A 20,699-nucleotide genomic window follows, 5' to 3' on the forward strand; every position below is an offset into this window, starting at 1 on the left:
ATCCCCCCCCCCCCATCTGATTTTCCCAGTAGCTATTTGTGGCAGAGCTAAGTTCTAAATCCAGAGCAATCTGATTTTAAAAGCCTAATTTTCAAATAAGCAATTTAATGGGAGGGAGGAACACCCTTTTTCTCCCAGTGTTAATTAGAGCATTAATTTATTTTGTAAACTTCCCCCCCACACACACAGGTATATGAGAAAATACCTAGGAAAGCAGTATTTGAGTAATTATTAGTAGTGAGTACATTGTCTCCCAAAGGTATCCCAGTTTGTTAGGCAAGGCATGGACTCTTCCTTTTTAGGTGCTCATACCAATTTTTTGGTCCCCTGCTAGCTCTCTATGCACATAGATTAGTATTATAGGATGCAAAAAAATCTTTAGTAGTTCTAGAAGTCTTCCTAACAATTGTGTGAATCATTTCCCATCTTGGGTTTAGTGTTAAATTAAGTGCCTCAGAATTTATAACCCAAGATAGATTCAGGTTGCCCTACCTCCAGAACTAAATGTTTCTAGACTCCTCTCTCCTGATTCTCTATAAAGATTTTTCTTCTTAAGCTTCAAACTTTCTCCTTGCCAACAGAAACTTCTGCCTCTCTTGAAAGCATTTTTAGCTGGGTGTGGTGGCGCACGCTATGATCCCAGCAATTTGGGAGGAGGCTGAAGCAGGAGGATCGGGAATTCAAAGGCAGCCCCAGCAACTTTAGCGAGGCCCTAAGCAACTCAGTGAGACCCTTTCTTTTCCCCTTTTGGTGCTAGGGTTGGAGTCCATGAACTACAACCCCAGCCCAACAACACATATTTAAAGTGTATATGTTGCCAACTTTTGACATAGTAAAACCATAAAACTGTCACAGTTAAGATAAATGGAGCCAGGGCTGGTGGTGCAGCTCGGCCTTAGAACGCTTGCCTAGCATGTGTGAGGCACTGGGTTCAATCCTTAGTGCCATGTTCAAACAAACAAACAAACAAATAAAATAAAGATTGTGTCCATCTACAACTAAAATTATTATTTTTATTATTTTTTTTAATGAAGCCATACACAGTGAAGCAGACCTGTAGTCCTTACCGGGATTACAGAAGGATATAACAAATTCAGTCAGACCAGCCTCAGCAATTTAGTGAGGCCTAAGCAACTTAGGAAGACCCTGTCTCAAAAACAAAAGGGGCTGGGGATGTGGCAGCAGCCCCTGGGTTCAATCCCTAGTACCATGGGTAGGTAGGTAATATAACTCAGTGGAAAAGTACCCCTGGGTTTATCCCCAGTACTGCCACAAAACAAAAACAAAACGACATCTTCACCCCAACTCCTTAAATTTCCTTCCAATTCTCTCTCCCACTTCTTCCTATGTTCATCCTTAGGTAACCTTTAATATGTTTTCTGTCATTGTGTATTATTTTGCAGTTTTCTAGAATTCTTTTTTAAAATATATATATATATATATATATTTTGTTGTAGTTGGATACAGTACCTTTATTTATTTATTTTTATGTGGTTCTATGTATCAAACTCAGGGCCTCGCACCTGCTAGGCAAGCACTCCACTGCTGAGCCGCAACCTCAGTCCTAGAATCTTATGTTAGAATCACATAGTTTTACTTCTGCTTTTTTGGAGGAGGATGCTGTAGCTTCTTTCACTCGGTGTAACTATTTTGAGAATTCATACATGTTGTGCCTATCATGGTAGTAGATCATTCATTGATGGACACTTATATTGTTTCCAATTTTTACCTAATACAAATAGAGCTCTTATGCACATTAATGTACAAATCTTTGTATAGATATATGCTTTTCCTAGTTTCTATGGAACTCTTTCTTTAAAATGGGCTAGGGCTATAGCTCAGTGATAAATTGCCCCTGGGTTAAATCTCCAGTAACTCCTCCCCCAAGAGACTTTTATTCTCTTAAAATCAACAAGCAAATTGTTTATGTATTTCCTAACTACTTATAAATTGTTTGTGGTCTTCTGGTGGCCAGTCTTAAATGATACTGTGTTAAAATCACACCAGATTATAAATTAAAATTTAAAAACCATGCTTTCAAAATTGTTTTCTGTTGTATAGACATATTGTATTCCTCATATACAAGAGCTTAGGGACTTTAGTTAAAATGGAAAATAGGTGTGTGTTCATGTTGAACAAAAGCAGAAATTAGGAAATGGATAATATTAATATCAAATATCTGCAAATCTGTAGTAATTTCGTGGGTGACAATTGCTTTTATTTTTAAAAATGCTATCAAATAAAAATAGTTAAGAGAACCATTTTTATTTTTAAAAAGATATAGTCCCATTGCATCACTTACATTTTGTGTGAACTTAACACATAATCATCTTTAAGCCTTGTCTATCCAGTTTTGCGTCTTTGAGCACTCTCGGGAAGTTATTCGTAGCATTACCCCATTTCTCAGGTTGCATGATTAACACAGTATGTTTTTCTTTTATCAGCCTTTAATCAGTTTCTATCCTCTTTACTTTCATGTTTTATAGGAAGGAACTAGCTGTGTATTTATTAGGGAAATTTTCAGTACTGTTACAAATCAAAAAGAAACATTCTTTGAACTGTCCTTTTAGGGATGAGAGAGGGAACTAACATTTATCATCCTGTTGCTCTGTGCTGGCACTGCTGTGGGTGCTTTCCGTACATTCTTTTTTCATGGTCTACCACTGTAGATATTATAAAGACCAGTTTCCTTAGCATGTCCTTAGCAATATAGCTCTGCCTACTTCTCCAGCTTTTTCCATCAATATCAGCTTTGCATCCTGTGCTTCTGCTAGTCTCAGCTTCTTTAAGATCTTCGAATGTGTCTAGTTTTCTCTCTCCTCCAAACTTTTTCACGTGCTGTTCTTCCCTGACCACTGCTCTCTCTTCCCCAGGCTTGTGTGTCTTAAAACTAATTTCTTTATAACCTGAAGGCCTTGGTTTAGGTCTTAGTTCCTTGAACCCCTGTTCTAAACTCCTCTGAGAATAGGGACTGTGTCTTCTTGCTCAACATTTTATCTTATGAACTTGTGTTTAGACATGTTTGTTGAATGAATGAACAAGCAAACAACTTTTGCAAATGGACAATTTTATCCCCAACTCACATAACTAATTAAGTAGTAGACCCAAAAGTTCAAATGGAAGACTGACACAGAAGCCATTTTTCCTTCTACACTAAGCCACTCTGTAGCTGTAAGTCATTAAACATTCTGAGGAAGGCTAACAGGCAAATTTGGTAATTGATGAAACAACATACCTAATTACATAATTGACATAATATAGAAATATAACAAAACCAATTTTCTATAAACCTAATCATTAAAATACTGGCTTTTCCATCTTTTAAGAAGTGGTTTATTCTGATTTTAGACTTACACAAACCAAAATAAAAATACAATAAAAGCAGACTATAAATTCAGAGTAGATTGCGGGATCCTGAGATGGGTTACCCTGAAAATATTTTGTTCTGGAAGTCAGAGTCACCTGTCTATCTGGCTATACCACTTTTTTTTTTAAGTTATATATAGTAGCTGGGTTCATTTTGGCAAAATTATATATGCATGGAATTGACTTAAATCCCTGCTTCCCCCACTTTTCCCTCTCTTCCTTCCTCCCCGTATTCTGCTTTCTCTACTGAACTTTCTGTCCCACTGGCCATAACAATATTTATTTATTTATTTACTTAAATATTGGACACAATACCTTTATTTTATTTACTTTTATGTGGTGTTCAGGATTGAACCCAGGGTCTCACACATGCTAGGCAAGCGCTTTACTGCGGAGCCCTAGCCCCACAACTTGTTTTTTTTCTTTAATTTTTAAAAAAATTTTTAGTTATAGATCGACACAATACCTTCATTTTATTGATTTATGTGGTGCTGAGGACCCAACCCAGTACACCACTCATGCAAAGCAAGCAGTCTACCACAGAGCCACAACCCCAACCTTTTAAATTAATTAATTAATTTATTTACTTTTGCATGCTTACAAAGATAAGTATCTTTGTGTCTCAAGGTACAGCTAAAATGTTAGAATATTTTCTGGAAATTATGCAAAATGCTTTCCTTAAAGGGTTACAGATTCTGTTGCTTCTCTTTTTCCTTCCTTCCTTCCTTCCTTCCTTCCTTCCTTCCTTCCTTCCTTCCTTCCTTCCTTCCTTCCTTCCTTCCTTCCTTCCTTCCTATTTTTCCTTTAATCAATCCCTTTTGTATTATATATCTTTTTCTCTAAGGAGAACCTCCTTGTTTTATCCCCTTGAGATCTGTTCATTATTTATCTCTCCAGCCTCATACTTTTCCACCATGCCTCATCTGTCTTTGCTCCACTTATATAGAAGTACTTAAAACTCTGGACTAAGTTTGGTCTCCTCCTGTGGGACCCTTTGCTTATCCCATTTCTAGCATAATGTATTCTTTTGCAACAGTATGTAAGCTGTGTGTCTCCTGTACCAAATTGTAGGCTTCTTTAGAGATTTAACTGTTTGAGAGACATAGAATATCTCTCAGAATCCCCAGGACTTAATTCCAAGCACATATATGGTTATATACTACATTTTAAAGAAACAAGATCATCAGTCAGGCTTGGGCTTCAAATCTCCTTCAATATAAAGTAATAAAGAAGTGGTAGGACAGAGTAAGAAGCAAGAATGTAGTCATTATTTAATTTTCTTGATCTGGGCTTAAAGAATTTGACTTCTGGATTAGATTAGTCTTTAGTAGTTCAAATAATTCCTGTTGCAAGGTGTTACTAGTTTTCCAGTCCCAGTAGTTATCTCGTAGGCTTTTTGAACCAAAGCCGGACATGAACCTACAGTTTCGTCTAAATTAGAGGAGAGTATTCTGCAGAAGTAACCACAATATTTCCCCCCATACACACCTTGGTATTGAACCCAGGGCTTCACGCAAGCTAGGCAAGTACTCTGCCACCCAGTTACATTCCCAGCCCATTTTATTTTATTTTATGATAGAGTCTCACATTGCCCAGGCTGTCCTTGAGCTTGCAATTCTCCTGTGTTTGCCTCCCAAATAGCTTGGATTATAAGTATGCATCACTGTGCCTGACTAACACATAATTTTTAATTTTAAAAAATTGATGCTAAATGTGGCTCAGTGGTAGGCCACTTGCCTAGCATATGTGAGGTTCTGGATTTGATCCAGCACCACAAAAACAAGCAAACAAAAATATAGTAAAAAATAAAAAATGTGAATAAAATCATTCAGTGCACAGATCACAAATCATAGCCCCCCCCCAATCATTTTGAAGGCCTTGTTCCATACATCAGACCAAATGCCCATTTAACTTGTATGCCTTGTAAGCTTAGAGTCTAGAATGATTAGAGTCTAGACTTCTCTTTCTGTTGGCTTTTGCTTCCTTATGTTCAGTTGAACTTTGTGTTTTTTTTTTTTTTTTTAACATTTCTAATTTAGGACTTAGCCAGGCTAAATACAGAAATCAGTGAATTTTTCACAATTCTTCTCTGAGAATTAAGGAAAGAAGTCCAAATCGGTAGATCCCCCCACCGCCGTTATGTTTGGAAAGCGTACCTATGCCACACGCAACTAGCTGTCTTTTCCACTAAAGCCATGAATGCTTCTAGGCCAAGGACTGCTTCTTACTCCATTTCAGTTCCCTATCACCTAGCTCACTGGCATACAGGTTTTTAACAAGAATCAGTTTTCATCTTCCTATCCTATTAGTCAAATAAAGACTAACAAAGTAATTGTAAACATCAATGTGGCAACTTATCACAAGATTTAAGTAAGAGATTGAGGAAGATATATATAAGCACTTCAATATTATTTGAACATAAGTAGGTCACCTAGAAGAATTTGAATATTAAGCTCAAACAGAGAAGTACTGAAGTAAAAAGGTTCTTAAAGTTTATTTTTTTGTTGTTTTTAAACAACTTAAACCTGCAGAGTTAGGTTGTTTTATTCTTGGAAGTTTTGGCTCACACATCTTTGAGATTCTTGAGAAACTTTACCTATTAATCTAACTTAACAATGCGAATGTTTTGCTGGTGTCAAGAGTGTGTGATCATTGAGCAAGAACTGAAAAGTTTCTATTCTAGGCAGGATCGAGAACTTCTTTTTTTCTAATTCCACACAGACACGTCTTCGGCCTCTGAGGATGAGGGCTCTCTGAGACGCCAAGCTGCGCTCTCTGCTGCCTTGCAACAGAGCTTACAGAATGCTGAGTCCTGGATCAACCGTTCAATTCAGGGATCGTCCACTTCTTCATCCGCATCTTCTACGCTGTCCCATGGAGAGGTCAAAGGAACCAGTGGGTCTCTAGCTGATGTATTTGCCAATACCCGAATAGGTAGGAGCTGAATCTACCTAAGGAGTCCAAATTATGTTTCATTTGGCAACCAGTATTCAGGAAACCATTTATGATTTGTGTTAGGTTTTTCAACGTGGCCTAAAAAACCAGATAATCAGAGAGAACGTGACAGTTAATGAGGCAAAGAAGGAAACACCAGCAATACATTTGTTGCAGGAATGATAGGTATCATCTGCATTATTGGAGCATAGTGTTGCCCACCTGAAGCCATATCTATTTCCATAAGCAATACTCAAGCTGCAAGATATAACACCAGTCTTAGTATTGGTTTGTCCCACTTGAAGAATATTTCATATATTAAAGAGTGTTAAAACATGTAGCATCTTAGAATTCTTCAGGATTGTTGTCTATATTCTATCAAATAAAAATCATTAAACCTGAGCAAATTCTACATTAAACCAATATCAATGAAGCCCTTTTGTCTTTAGTGTAAAGACTGGATTTATTGTCCTTGCTGCTGTGATATTGCTACACCTGGAATGTGCCAGCTGAGGATGTTGGTAGTCTATGAGCTGCTACCTGCTGCTGATGCTACTGTGTGGAGTACAGCTTTTGCTTGGCTCTGCTTTATGTTTTGTTTGTTTTTTTAAAGAGTTGTGTCATCTGCAAATAAAGATGCATATCTCTGCTTTTGCTAAATTGGTTGGTACAAATCAATCTAAATAATATACGTGAACATTATATATCTGTGATGTCTTTCCCTTCTTTCTTGACAGTCAGTTGCATTTTGGTATCTTTAATTTTCCTCTCAGTGATCTTTCTATATCCTTTATATATCTTCATTCTATTAATTGATTTCAGAAAATAAAAAATTGGAAAATTTTCATGGTTATAATTTTTTAAAGATCATAATTACCCTGAGGATATGATTGCCCACATTAATAGCCTTATGCCAGCTGCCATTGACTTTTGTTCTGCATTCTTAACTCTGCCCAGTGTGGAGTTCACTGAGCTTTCTAGAGCAGCCACACACAGGTGTACATGTTTACCATCTCTTCTGTCATGCAGGGTAAGCAACAGAGCCATGGTAGGTGAGCTTTTATTTCCATATCTGTCAAAAAGAGAGCACTTTCACTTATAAAAAGAATTCTCCTATATCCAGTTAATATTATGTGTATTTTTGTTAACAAGATGATTTCATATTTTATAACATCTGATCTCATATTTTTCTGTTGCTTCATGACTCTGTGAAAAGTTATTGGCTTAGTTATTCACAGAAACCATATTATGCAATGTTATTGCTTTTTGGATGTTCGTTCTCATAGTAGTCCATTTTCCTGATAGGGAAATTAAAAAACAGGTAAAATAAAAATAAAATAATCTATAGTCCCACTTCCTATGGATAACATTTAAATGCTACAACTTTACCAGATATTATTTGTTTATGAATATGTGGGGTTTTTGTTTTAATTTTACAAAAATGAAATTGTCTTAAATGTAATTTTCATTTCCTGCTTTTCTTGGCAGTGTATTGTGAACATCTTCTGTATCATTATAAGTATACTGTTATTTTCATGATTTTAAATACAATCAATTGAATGACTGTGCCCTGATTTATTTAATCATTCCCCTCTTTTGGACATTTAAGTAATATTGTTTTTTGCCATTTTGCAGATTGCCAAAAGTATTGTGCATTTGTCTGTTTATTTCTTTAGGATATTTTCTATAAGTTGATTGCTGAGTCAAATAAAAATATACATTTTTAATGCTTATGTTTCTACATTATCCTACAGAAAGGTATACTGCAATGTACCTGTGCTTATATATTTCAAACTTTTTTGTCCCTCAGTACTGGGGATTGAACCTAGGTTTGCTCTCCATTGAATTATATCCCTAGCCCCTCCCTCCTTCCCTCCCTTCCTCCCTCCCTCCCTCCCTTCCTTCCTTCCTTCCTTCCATATTTTTTTAGTGGTAGATGGACACAATATCTTTATTTATTTATTTTTTAATGTGGTGCTGAAGATCAAACCCAAGGCCTCACACATGTGAGGCAAGAGCTCTACCACTGAGCCACAACCCAGCTCATCATTTAAAATTTTATTTTGAGACAGGGTCTCTCTAAATTGAATGTGATGACCTCAAACTTGTGATCCTCCTACCTCAGGCTCCATAGTATCTGAGATTACAGTTGTACACCACCGGGTCCAGCTTATTTCAAATATTCAAAACTTTTAAAATAGTAATTAGAGACATTTTGTGTATAGAATCCTTATCCCCAATTGATTTTAGAAATTGTTTATATTATGCTTTTTTCTTTTTCATATTTTGTAGTGATTTTTCATTATTCTTATGAATCATGTATTTTAACTCTTATTTTCTCATTACTTTTCCAGATGTTTTCTTCTGTGTTTTTTGTAACATATCCCTGGTCAATGGATCTCTTTGAATTTATATCATTTCTCTGTGTTAAGAATCTTCTTTATGAAGTAGCATATAATAACACTATTTAATCTCTGCTTAGAGCAAGGGAAGATCCTTGTCAGATAGATCCAAATTACCTATGGATATTTTATAAAAATGAGAAGTGGACTTTACGTGTTTTCCTTCATCTGAAAATGAACAGTCTTAAGACACTATTTGGTCTTTCATGGAAGTGGAAGCATTCCAGATAAAATAAAGAAATGTTCAAGAAACTAGAATATGAATAGTTAATAAGGATCTTAATTTGGTTCCATTTTGAAGTCACTTGTAACTTTTATTTTGTTATAGCATTGGATTTCTACTAACCTTTCTATGTATATTTAAAATAATGTTGTAGAGAAACATGTCCTTATGATGTGATCTTACTAAGGCTACCTAAATCTTGAAAGTATTAATTTGGGAAAGCTGACATATCCTGACTTAACTTCTGATTTCCCCATTATATTTTGGTAGTAGAATTTGACTTAAAACTTGTTTTACAGGAGTTAATGCTCTATTTATGTAGTTTTTTTCCCTTGTTTAAAAACAAAGATTTAGTGGTTCTTACTTTTTGCCGCTAATGTCCTATAATTCCAAATTCTGTTTTCTCCTCTCTAGAGAATTTCTCTGCGCCCCCAGATGTCACTACAACTACCTCTTCTTCCTCATCATCATCCTCAGTACGCCCAGCAAATATTGATCTGCCCCCCTCGGGGATAGTAAAAGGCATGCACAAAGGATCCAACAGGTCCAGCCTTATGGATACAGCTGATGGTAGGTAGCTCTTTTTGGTAACTAAATAGGGAGTATAAATTAAACTGTAAAAATACAAATTCTAAACAGTAGTTCCTAACCATCTATTTCAGTAGCTGTAAGACTACATTGCATTGGGCTCAGTTTCGACAGGTCATCTGAGTGCCTTCTTCAAGAAAAGCATGCTATAAGAGAAAAGGGAACTTAGGTGAAATCATAAAGAAGTGTATTAATAATAACACCATATTTGTTCTTTATTGCCATCGAACTTGTGTACATACTTGTACCTGTTTGGTCCAGTTAAAATAGAGTGAGACTGGGGAAAGGCCATCACTAGAAAAATAAGCTCCTGAGGGAATTGAGGAACTAAAATATCCTTTTCAAGTCAGTGAATTTTAACTTAACTCATCTCTTTTTCCTTCCAGGTGTCCCTGTCAATAGCAGAGTATCCACAAAAATCCAGCAGCTTCTTAACACTCTGAAACGACCCAAAAGGCCTCCTTTGAAGGAATTTTTTGTAGATGACTCTGAAGAAATTGTGGAAGGTAGTAGTAAAAATGCCAAAAACATATTTCTTAAACAAATATTTCTTAATCATTTATTATATGTCAATACATAACCTTAAAGGATGAGCAAAACATAGATCTTAGATTAAAGAGTTCAGACTTCTCTGCTCTTTTTTTCCTAAAGATCATTTATATTTTAGTTCTCAGGTGAAAGGTAAGGATGGAGGGAAGGAGGAAAAGGGCAAAGAGATAACTATAGGACATAAAACTCTTCCTTGAACTGGGCATAGTGGCATATGCCTGTAATCCCAGCAATTTAGGAGGCTGAGGCAAGAGAATTGGAAGTTCAAGGTCAGCCTCAGCAACTCAGTGAGACCCTGTCTCAAAATAAAAAGGGTTAAGAGATGTAGCTCAGTAGTAAAGTGATCCTGTGTCAAATCCCCAGTACTACCCCTCCTCCAGAATGAGAACTATTCCTCAATAATATATTCTTTGAGTTTAGGAAATACAAATACACAATTTTAAAAGTTACTTATGTTAGACATCAAATTAAATTAGATATTAAATTCAACTTCAAGGGCTGGGGATGTGGCTCAAGTGGTAATGCGCTCGCCTGGCATGCACGGGGCGCTGGGTTTGATCCTCAGCACCACATAAAAATAAAATAATGATGTTGTATCCACCGAAAACTAAAAAATAAATATTTAAAAAAAATTCAACTTCCAAAGTTTGCCCAGGCTTAGCCAGGCTCCATGGCACACACCTGTAATCCCAGCTACTCAGGAGGCTGAGGCAGAAGGATCATGTCTGGGCAACTTAGTAAGATCCTGTCTCAAAATAAAAAGGGCTAGGAATGTAGCTCTGTGGTAGAGTACTTGCCTTGCATGCTGGAGGCCCTGGATTCAATCAACAGTACCATCAAAAAATGTTCCCAGTCTCTTTTTCATTTAACATAGTCCTTTCATTAAATCATCCAGTCGACATATATATTTGCCTTCTGAATCATAGTGTGGTAGATGGTGAAAAAAGTTTCAAGATTTAGGAAAATGCACTCTTCCTTTGTGTTGTTTGTGATTTAAATAAGTGCTAAAATATATAGATGTGGAAACTTACTTAGCCAATAAGTTTGTATCAGTGAATATATACAACTGTGAGAAGAGAAGAAATTAGTTCCATCTGTGTGGTTAAAGAAGACTTCACAGAGGAATAGGTAATCATCAGTGTTTTATTCATTCAATAAATTTTTAAATATTTATGGATGAAATCATGTCTAGGATATAATAGGGAAAGATGAGCAGAGAATGGGTGTGAGCACAGATAAAATGAAATGACCATTTGATAATTATTGAAGCTTGGTGATGAATAGACCTACCTAACAAAGCCTTTGTCAAAGAGAGAGCAAGTGAGAAGCTTTTGTCCAGAGAACTAAGCCTTAGTGGCTTTGTAGTTTGTTTTTATGCCCTGAACTAATAGTAGCTTTGATCACATCAGGCTATTAATATAATTAGGCACATTGGTAGGCTAGATCCAATCTTAGCCCAGTTCATGCACCAGGAGGCAAAAAGCAATTTGACATATGAGGTTAAGATTCTGTTTCTTCAGGAGTCACTAAATTCACTGAACTGTGGACATGCTTCTTTTTGGGAGTGGGGTGGAAAATGGGGATTTAACCCAGGGGCAGTTTACTACTGAGCAATATCCATACCCCATTTTCTTTTCTTTTTATTTTGAGGTAGTCTTGCTAAGTTGCTAAGGGTCTCACTAAATTGCTGAGGCTGACCATGAACAGTCTTCCTGTCTCAGCCTCCCCAATGCTGGGATTATAGGTATGTGCAACCACATCTGGTAGATGTCTTTCCTGATGCACTGATATTCAAAGTGCTAGCATTGGGCTGTGGCTATGGCTGTGGCTCAGCGGTAGTGCACTTACCTGTCATGTGTGAGGCATTGGGTTCGATTCTTAACACCATATTATAAATAATAAATAAATAAATGGGTAAAGTTCTATCAACAACTTAAAAATATTAAAAAAAAAAGTGTTTAGCATTGTATATTGGCCTGGCACGAAATGAAAGTCAAGGTTTAAGAGAGATCACACTTAACAATTTGCATTGGCAGAATAGAGCTAACAGTGTTCTCCTGATTAAAAATAAGTAACAATTGCTTGATTTGAGTAATTAATGTTTGGAAAAGGGGAAAAAAAAAACAAACCCTGTATCTTTGGAAGTCTGAAAGACTGAGTCCAAAGCATAGTCTTTCAGAATTCCGAAGGCCTAGTGGAAAACGGCAATAATATACACATTATTTACCTCCAGTTCTTGGAAAGACGGTGTTAAAAATCTAACTTTAAAAACAAATTCAGTTCAGTTCAACTAACATTTTTGAGCAACCTCCAATGTTACAGGTAGTGGAGAAAACAAAAAGAAAGAACCATCCCTTACCTTAGGAAGCTGTCAGGTTGCAGAGACTGTGGGATACATGTCTCATAATGAAAGCCATTGAGGATCCTCTGTTTTAATAAGGGTAGAGTACCATATAAGGTGGGAACACTAAGGAAGGAATAGTCTCCTTAAGGAGTGATTGGGGTTGGTCCCCAAATAATGTGCTGTTGGAATGAGTGCTGAGGAGGATGAGTAAAGGGGTTAGATGTTTGAAATGTATGCAAAGGGCAAGATGTGATGGCTCATATCTGTAATCCCAGAGACTCAGACCTGCCTTAACACTGGCCACAAACTGTAAAGAATGAAAAACAAGTTTACTAATAAATTTGAAATTGCTAAAGAGAAATTTACACTCTGTGCTTTTTTTTATATGTGCAGTGATTTGTTTTTTCACTGTTAGATATTATTTGTTGCGTAAGAACATGTTGAATGTGATTTTACAATTCAGTGGAAAATGCAAATAAGGCCCAGTTTGTGGAAACCACCATTTCTAACCATGTCTTTTCTCAAAGTGAGTTTAAACCAAATGATTATGAGGAGAAGAGGGAAGTGTGTTTGACATTAGAGCTGTGTAAACTCATGCATGGATTTATTTATTTCACCTTACTGATTTTTGGTACAGTACCTCAGCCAGACCCCAACCAGCCCAAGCCTGAGGGGCGGCAGATGACGCCTGTGAAGGGAGAACCCCTAGGAGTCATCTGTAACTGGCCACCTGCGCTGGAATCTGCCCTGCAGCGATGGGGTTCCACCCAAGCCAAGTGCCCCTGTCTGACTGCACTTGATGTGACAGGGAAACCAGTTTACACACTTACATATGGTGAGTTTACCAGAGTGCTAATCCTTCTTTTCTAAGAGTTTCTCACAATATTATGGGTAGTATTTCTTTTGATATTTAGCAGTTGCTGGTTATTATGTTTTAGAAGATCTTGTCAATTATTTAATAGGTTCCTAAGTAGTAAGTAAAGCTATTGTGAAATATTTTCATTTGCTGAAGTGACATTTGCAAGCCAGCTGATGTTTAAAGACAGCAAAAAGAAGAGAGATTGTAGATCCACTGATGTTTTGAAATTAAAAAATGGTCAGTATTAATAATGTATGGAGAAAATCAGATAGTCTTATTTAAAAATTGAAACTTACTATTTTTTTTAGATCTTTACTTTATCCTTAATTTTGCTTATAATAGGCACAAAATTCTATAATGAACAAAAAAATCAGTACTTTTAAATTTAATTCCATGTAAAGTTTTTGTTTGCTTACTTTTTGTAGTCCTGGGTGTTGCATTCAGGGTTTTTAGGCATGCTCTAGGCAAGTGCCCTGCCACTGATACATTTCCCCAGCCCCTAAAGATTTTTCTTTTTTCCTTCCCACCACCCCCTTTTTGAAATAATTTTAAGAAACATGGAGTCAGTCCTGGGTTGTGAGATTTTATACTAGTTTATTCAAACAGATTTCTTTTCCTCTTTCCACACACATTGTCTATAGACCTAGACTGAAAATAGTTTTTGAGGAAAAAGTAAGTATTTATTTAAAAGAATTTGCAGGTTGAACTAGTTTAAACTTTGGATGGCCCTCTGAAAAAGTTGTATATAAAAATAACGTATCTATTTAAAATAGCATTATTTCTTTTTTACCTTTCTCATGATTTGAACTAAGAATTTCTAGGGCTGGTTGAGGGGAGGAAATAGTAGGAAATTGGAAATAAAAGGATTTTCTTTCTTTTTTGCCAAAATAGTTTTTCACCACAGAAGTTGTATACTAATTTCATTCACATAATCCTTAAAAAAGTCATTTTAGCTGGCCAGATCCATACATTTTTATTTAACATCTACGAATATATCCACATTTCATATAATCAGTTTCCACTTTATTGTGTGTTTGTACTGACTTACAGTGGCATGAAATGTTGAGTCATCGGAGTCTTTTTTTTTTTTTTTTTGCACCAGGGATTGAACCCAGGGCCACATGAGTCATATTCCCAGCCCTTTTTATATTTTGAAATAGGGTCTCACTAAGTTGCTTAGAGCCTCAGTAAGTTGCTGAGGCTGGTTTTGAACTTGTGATCCTCCTGCCTAAGCCTCCCAAGCCACTGGGATTATAGGTGTGCACCACTGCAACCTGCTGAGTCTTACCTTTGTTTTCCTGTTACCTCATGTATCTGAAAGCACCTATATGAATGATTCTTCAGAAGAAGCTTCAGAAGAAGCTCAGTTCTACAAAACAAAGATTGTTTTCTTCCCTGAAAATGTGATTGTCTCACATCAATTTATTCCTAAGGCTATTCATATAACTTCAGAAAAGAAGTAATGTCAATATTGAAGTGGTTTCATGATACTTTTAAAATAACATGTTAATGAAAATTCTTTAAACTATCTTCTCCTATTTTTTGTTATTAGTTTTGCTACTTTTGTTGTAAGGCTTAAGCCTATCTACCTCCTATAAACCAAAGTGACATTTTTATTTCAAGGCAGGACTAGCTCTTATAAATTAGAAAAAATATAAAGCTTTGGGGGTACTTTTATTTTGTTTTGGGTGAGGGGTGGTACTTATAGAATCTATTAATTGAAAGTAGCTATTGTCTTAGTTACCTTGATTAACTGCATGCTTTCTTGTTGAGATAGCTTGTGTTTTTTCTGTGTGACTCTTCTTTTTTTCAGGAAAGTTGTGGAGCAGAAGTTTGAAGTTGGCCTACACACTGCTTAATAAACTGGGTACCAAAAATGAACCTGTGTTAAAACCTGGAGACAGGGTAATTGATTTTTTGGTTTTAGAAAAGTGGTGTTTATTGTTTTCTAATTAATATGCACCTCCTGGGGACTTTTTTGGTTGTTTATTTTTTGTGGTACTGGGGATTGAACCCAGGGGTTTTACATATGATCTGCCACTTAGCTGCATCTCTAGCCTGTACCTTCTGAAGTTTTAATGTACAACAGGAAAATTTATGTAATTCTTACTTTTAGAAAACAAAAATGGTTTAGTTCTAACCCAGGTTAGCCCAAGGCCAGGTAATGGTTCTTGCATTCAGAGATTGAGTCAGTTCACATGTCCCTTTCTGAAGCTGTTCTTTTGTAAACTCCTAAGGTGCCAATAAAAATGAAACCTAAGTTTTTCTGGAAATAATTTTTTTCATTCTTTTTTGTATTGAATGTTGAACTCAGGAGTGTTTTGCCACTGAACCACATTCCCACCCCTTTTTATTTTTTATTTTGGGATAGGGTCTCACCGAATTGTTGAGACTGACCTTGAACTTGTGGTCCTCCTGCCTCAGCCAAGTTGCTGAATGACAGGTGTGCACTAAGCACCTGGCTTAATATACTTTTCTATCTAGAGAGATCCACTACATTTATTTTATTGCTTTAGTCCTGTAAAATAAATTGCCTTGGGTTTCCTAAGTAATTACTACTTAAGGCAAGTAGCTTACTGCTAAATCACCAATAAAATTAACTGAAAAATTATTATGATAATGATGATGAATTACATTTTTATTTACCAAAATGTATAGTAGTATAATTATGAGAATGATGGAGATCTTTTTAGATTTTTTTTGTTCTTCTCAGTAACTTACTTTCCTTTAGAACAATGCCTAATAGTTTGATTTATTATGTTAGTGATAAATATTATATCCCTTAGAGAATGATATTGAAAGAATTACTTTGTTTGTATTCCTCTATTATTGAATGTCTTTTTGCATTTTAGGTAGCCCTGGTTTACCCCAATAATGATCCAGTCATGTTTATGGTAGCTTTTTATGGATGTCTCCTGGCAGAAGTGATTCCAGTGCCAATAGAGGTACCTCTTACCAGAAAGGTAACATTGTTAAATTAAGAGAAATGTAGCCCAGTAACATGACAGGCATTGGGTTCTTGTTGGATTAGTTAATACAGTCACAACATTGAAAACAACTGACTATTTTCTGAAGTACTTAGATTCTCTTTCTAAAAACATGAAAGTTGTAGAAAATTTATGTAATATTTTCAAGTATCCTACAAAGAACAACTAAGATAGTTTTTTCCCCCTTTTGATGGTACTGAAGATTTAACCCAGGGTTATTCTGCTACTGAGATATATCCCCAGCCCTTTTTTATTTTTATTTTGAGATAGGATCTTGCTAAGTTAACCAGACAGACCTCAAACTTGCAATCCTATTGCCTTGGTCTTTCAAGTCATTGGGATTAGAGGCATGCACTACCATACCTAGCTAAGGTAAAATTTTAAAGAATTTTTATAGTAATTGTGTGTCATATAAAACTCAGGGAGACTTACTGTTTTTGTTCTTTATTTTGTATCAGGGATTGAACCCAGGGGCACTGAACCACTGAACTATATCTTCAGCCCTTTTTATATCTTTATTTTGAGACAGGGTCTCACTAAAGTTGCTTGGGGGTCTCACTAAGTTGCTGAGGCTGGGTTTGAACTTGTGGTCCTCCTGCCTCAGCTCCCGACTCACTGGGATTACAAGTGTGCACCAAAAGGGAGAGTGATACAGTAGTGGTGTGGGCCTACTCTGGATTATAGCATTTTACTTTGACAATACATCAGTCCTATTAAATGGAGGACTACCTAACAAATTTCCATATTTTACTAAATGATTTCTTCATGAGCTTTTACCCTGATTTTCTCATGCTATTTATTACTGAGAGTTGTCAGAGATAAAAATATTGGATAATGTGGATTTATAAGAAAAAATATTCTTTGAAAAAAAATAAAAACAAACTGGTAACATTCATGAAGTTCTAGTTGGTGGTATGTAGTAATCTCCATTGGTCACAAAATTATAGAGTTCTTCAGTTATTAAATTGACAGTATTTATAATGATACTCTTATATGACATGTTAATGAAAATTCTTTAAACTTCTATTTTTTGTTATTAGTTTTGCTACTATTGTTGTAAAGCTTAAGCCTACCCCCTTTAAAATAGAATAATAAAAGGAATATATTTATTTGGAATAATTACATCTTGACTTTCATTGTAAATTTGGACACTGGTATACATTTACCTTATTATTATTATTATTTTTTCTAACATGAATTACCTTGCTCTTAAATGTGGGGTAGGGCTATGGGATTACAACTGTGTTAGTATTTATTTCATTTGCCTAAAAGAATATCATTGATGACCCTTAAATAGAATGTTCACATATAGCTAGTAGAATTCATAATTAGCAATGTCAGGTTAATAAAATATTTGGTTATACTTAGGAAATCATTGTGCTGTAGAAATTATTGGAAGAACATATTGTCACTGGATTTTGACATTTGCCAGAAATCGGTGGGGCTTCAGTGCTATCATACAAGTGCCAGAGCATTATGAAGTGCTAGATTTGGGTCATAGGTGTGCTCACATTCACTGTCCTACTGTGCTTATTATCTTTTCTCTACAGGATGCCGGAGGTCAGCAGATTGGCTTCTTGCTAGGAAGCTGTGGTATTGCCTTAGCTCTAACCAGTGAAGTTTGCCTAAAGGGTCTGCCAAAAACACAGAATGGAGAAATTGTACAGTTTAAAGGCAAGTAATACTTATACCCAGATTATTAGTTAAAAGTTAAAGCTGAATGCTTTAATTAGCATTTTAACTTAGTAACAACTGAGTACTTTATATATATTTTCTTATTTAATTCTTACAATCTTACAAAGTAGGTACCATTATTATCCCTATTTTCAGGTAAAGAAACTAAGAAATAGGTTATCCAAAGTTACAGCTAATAAATAGTAGAATAGCAATTTGAACCCTAATCTGTCTGATTCCACACTCTTACCTTTATGCTTCTGGTTGAAAAAAAGTTACCACTCTCTACATTAAAGCTAAATGTAGAGTCAGAGGATAAACAACTAACATCAGTGGACTTCCACTGCCAGATGGACCTCCCTATTGTTGAGGTAATGCCAAGTCTTGGAATTAGCATGTGGAATTATTGTACTGTGTATTTTATTGATTATAAAAATGTTTTTAATTTGGTCTCTTGATATTTAAAGTGACCAATTAAGTGTAAACTCCTTCCCTGATAACTTAGGCAATTCCATTTATACTATGGGTTTGATTTAGGTTGGCCCCGGCTCAAGTGGGTTGTAACAGACTCCAAGTACCTTTCAAAGCCACCTAAAGATTGGCAGCCCCACATCTCTCCTGCTGGTACAGAACCTGCATACATTGAGGTAAGTCCCGAGACTATAAACGTGCTTTCTAGCTTTCCTTTGGCCTGAGTTGCAGGAATTTTGTTTGTTTGTTTGCTTCTTTGTTTTTGTTTTTTTAAATTGTGGTGCTAGTGATTAGTTGTATTTTTCATGGTAAAAGATCCTCTTCTGGGACTGTACTGGGAGCAGTGGTGCATGCCTGAGGACAGAAATTCAAAGCCAGCCTCAGCAACTTAGCAAGGCCCTAAGCAACTTAGTGAGAGCCTATCTCAAAATAAAAAATACAGAGGGCTGGGACTGGGGCTCAGTGGTTATGCCCCTGTGTTAAATCCATGGCACCAAAGGGGGGAAAAAAATAAAGATTCTCTTACTTTGTGAGATTATCATCTTTGGGCTTGTAAATGCTTTTTATTCTAAATGTTTTTATCTTAAATACTCATATAAGAAAAAAGATAGCAAAGAAATTGATTCTCCATGTAAGAAAGTTATTAAAAAAAAACTTTAGAGAGGTACAAAGGTTTAAGAAATGATTTATTTTTTAAAATATATTTTTAGTTGTGGATAGACCTTTATTTTATTTATTTATTTACATGTGGTGCTGAGAATTGAACCTAGTGCTTCACACATGCCAGGCAAGCGCTCCACCACTAAGCCACACCCCAGCCCCAAGAAATGATTTATTAGCAGAGAAATTTATTTGCTGATCTTATAGGTGAGTCAGGAACAAGGTTATGGAGAAATGAGAAGGGAAAATATCTGTGCATGGAAAGAACAAGTTCAACAGATGGAAAATAAAGAGCAAGAAGAAACAGAGGGTTTGGTATTGAAGGTTAGTGTAGGACCTTGATTGTAGGAACTTGGCAAAATGATCTAGTTGTGGGATCAAGTCTTGCTGTATACCAGGTATCAGGCTAAATGCTTCAAATGCATTATTTCATTGAGTCTGAACATTTATTATAAAACATGCTTTTTAGATGAGAAGTCTGAGACTCATAAAACTTGAGTAACTGACCAAATATTGTATGACCTACAAATAAGTGAATCAGTAATATTTTCTTTCAATCCCCTATACCAAAAATAAAAACAAATTAGTGTTCAACTCTTAGTCTATATCATATCTTAGTGTTGACACGGCTCATCATTCCATTTTCCTTAAAACTTTAGTCATAGGCTTCCTAGACTGTTCTCTCAGTTCTTCAACCTCACTGACCATACCTTTTCAGTCTTCTTCTTTGGTTTCTCCGAAAAAGTTGAGGACCCTTACTTAGCTCTCTGACCTCATGTAGAACTACTATGCCCCATATTTTTAGGCTCCTGTTCTCATGAATTAATTGAAATTCTTACTTGAGACCCTCATATTACCTACAGGACTCTGCTACTGGATTTAAAGTAGTATGGATAAAAGGGATCTACTGAAGGGTTGTCAGCAGGAGAGTAAAAAATGAGTTTGTTATAAGATACATCTAGATTGGTTGGGTTATGAAAAACAGACCAGCTTTTTCTGTTGTCTAGGTAAGCCCAAGGTTGTGTTAGTAGAAACAAAGGGAAGTAGGTGGAGTTGTGAGACAGGAAGTAGGGCAGGCAAGACTGATACTGGAGAGGGAGAATGCAAGAAAGACCCTGGTTTCTGACTTGGGTACTTGGATTGATGGTGGCATTCTTCATAAGATAGAAGTCATTAGAAGTTTTCATGGGTGGAAGTGGGATAATCAGTATTTGATATATTGAGTTTCACAGGACTAGGGCCCCTCCAGGGGAACACTTGACACATTGTTATCTGGATCCCTGAAGAGAGGCCTGGGTGGAGATTAGAGAATGAGGAATCATCAGGAATGTAGTACCCTGAAGAATAGGGTGAAAAGAAGAGGAAGGAGAGTTGAGCTCTAAGAGAGCACCAACATTTAAGGGCTTGTCAGAGACTCAAAGGAAGAAACAGGAAACTATAAGAGAGGAAAGATGACCAAAGTCAAGGAAGGAGACAGTGTCAAAAAAGAATAGTCAAATGTACAGGAAGTTCTGGTTAAAGTACAAAAAAAGACACAAGAGCTGTCCCCACTTTTCCTCTTTTCTTTTTTCTCTCTTCCCTCCCTCCCTCCCTCCCTCCTTCCTTCCTTGCTTCCTTCCTTCCTTCCTTTCTTTCTTGTCTT

The 20,699-nt window shown here is 36.1% G+C and overlaps 1 protein-coding gene across 5 annotated transcripts in view; it reads left to right on the plus strand.

Annotated features, from left to right (window-relative positions):
* Dip2b (disco interacting protein 2 homolog B) overlaps positions 1–20,699 on the plus strand; it is a 232,086-nt gene that overhangs the window by 146,874 nt on the left and 64,513 nt on the right. For 2 of the 5 annotated variants that reach the window (XM_048802722.1, XM_048802726.1), the window contains exons 5-12: positions 6,088–6,300; positions 9,340–9,495; positions 9,900–10,022; positions 13,044–13,241; positions 15,079–15,170; positions 16,118–16,228; positions 17,803–17,926; positions 18,464–18,573. In XM_048802722.1, coding sequence (XP_048658679.1) covers positions 6,088–6,300; positions 9,340–9,495; positions 9,900–10,022; positions 13,044–13,241; positions 15,079–15,170; positions 16,118–16,228; positions 17,803–17,926; positions 18,464–18,573 — 1,127 coding nt within the window. The remainder of the gene's footprint in view (positions 1–6,087; positions 6,301–9,339; positions 9,496–9,899; positions 10,023–13,043; positions 13,242–15,078; positions 15,171–16,117; positions 16,229–17,802; positions 17,927–18,463; positions 18,574–20,699) is intronic. The other 3 variants (XM_048802724.1, XM_048802723.1, XM_048802725.1) reach the window with 3 other exon arrangements.

The sequence above is a fragment of the Marmota marmota genome, unplaced genomic scaffold, assembly GCF_001458135.2.
Source record: "Marmota marmota marmota unplaced genomic scaffold, marMar, whole genome shotgun sequence".
In the NCBI taxonomy this organism is placed as follows: Eukaryota; Metazoa; Chordata; class Mammalia; order Rodentia; family Sciuridae; genus Marmota; species Marmota marmota.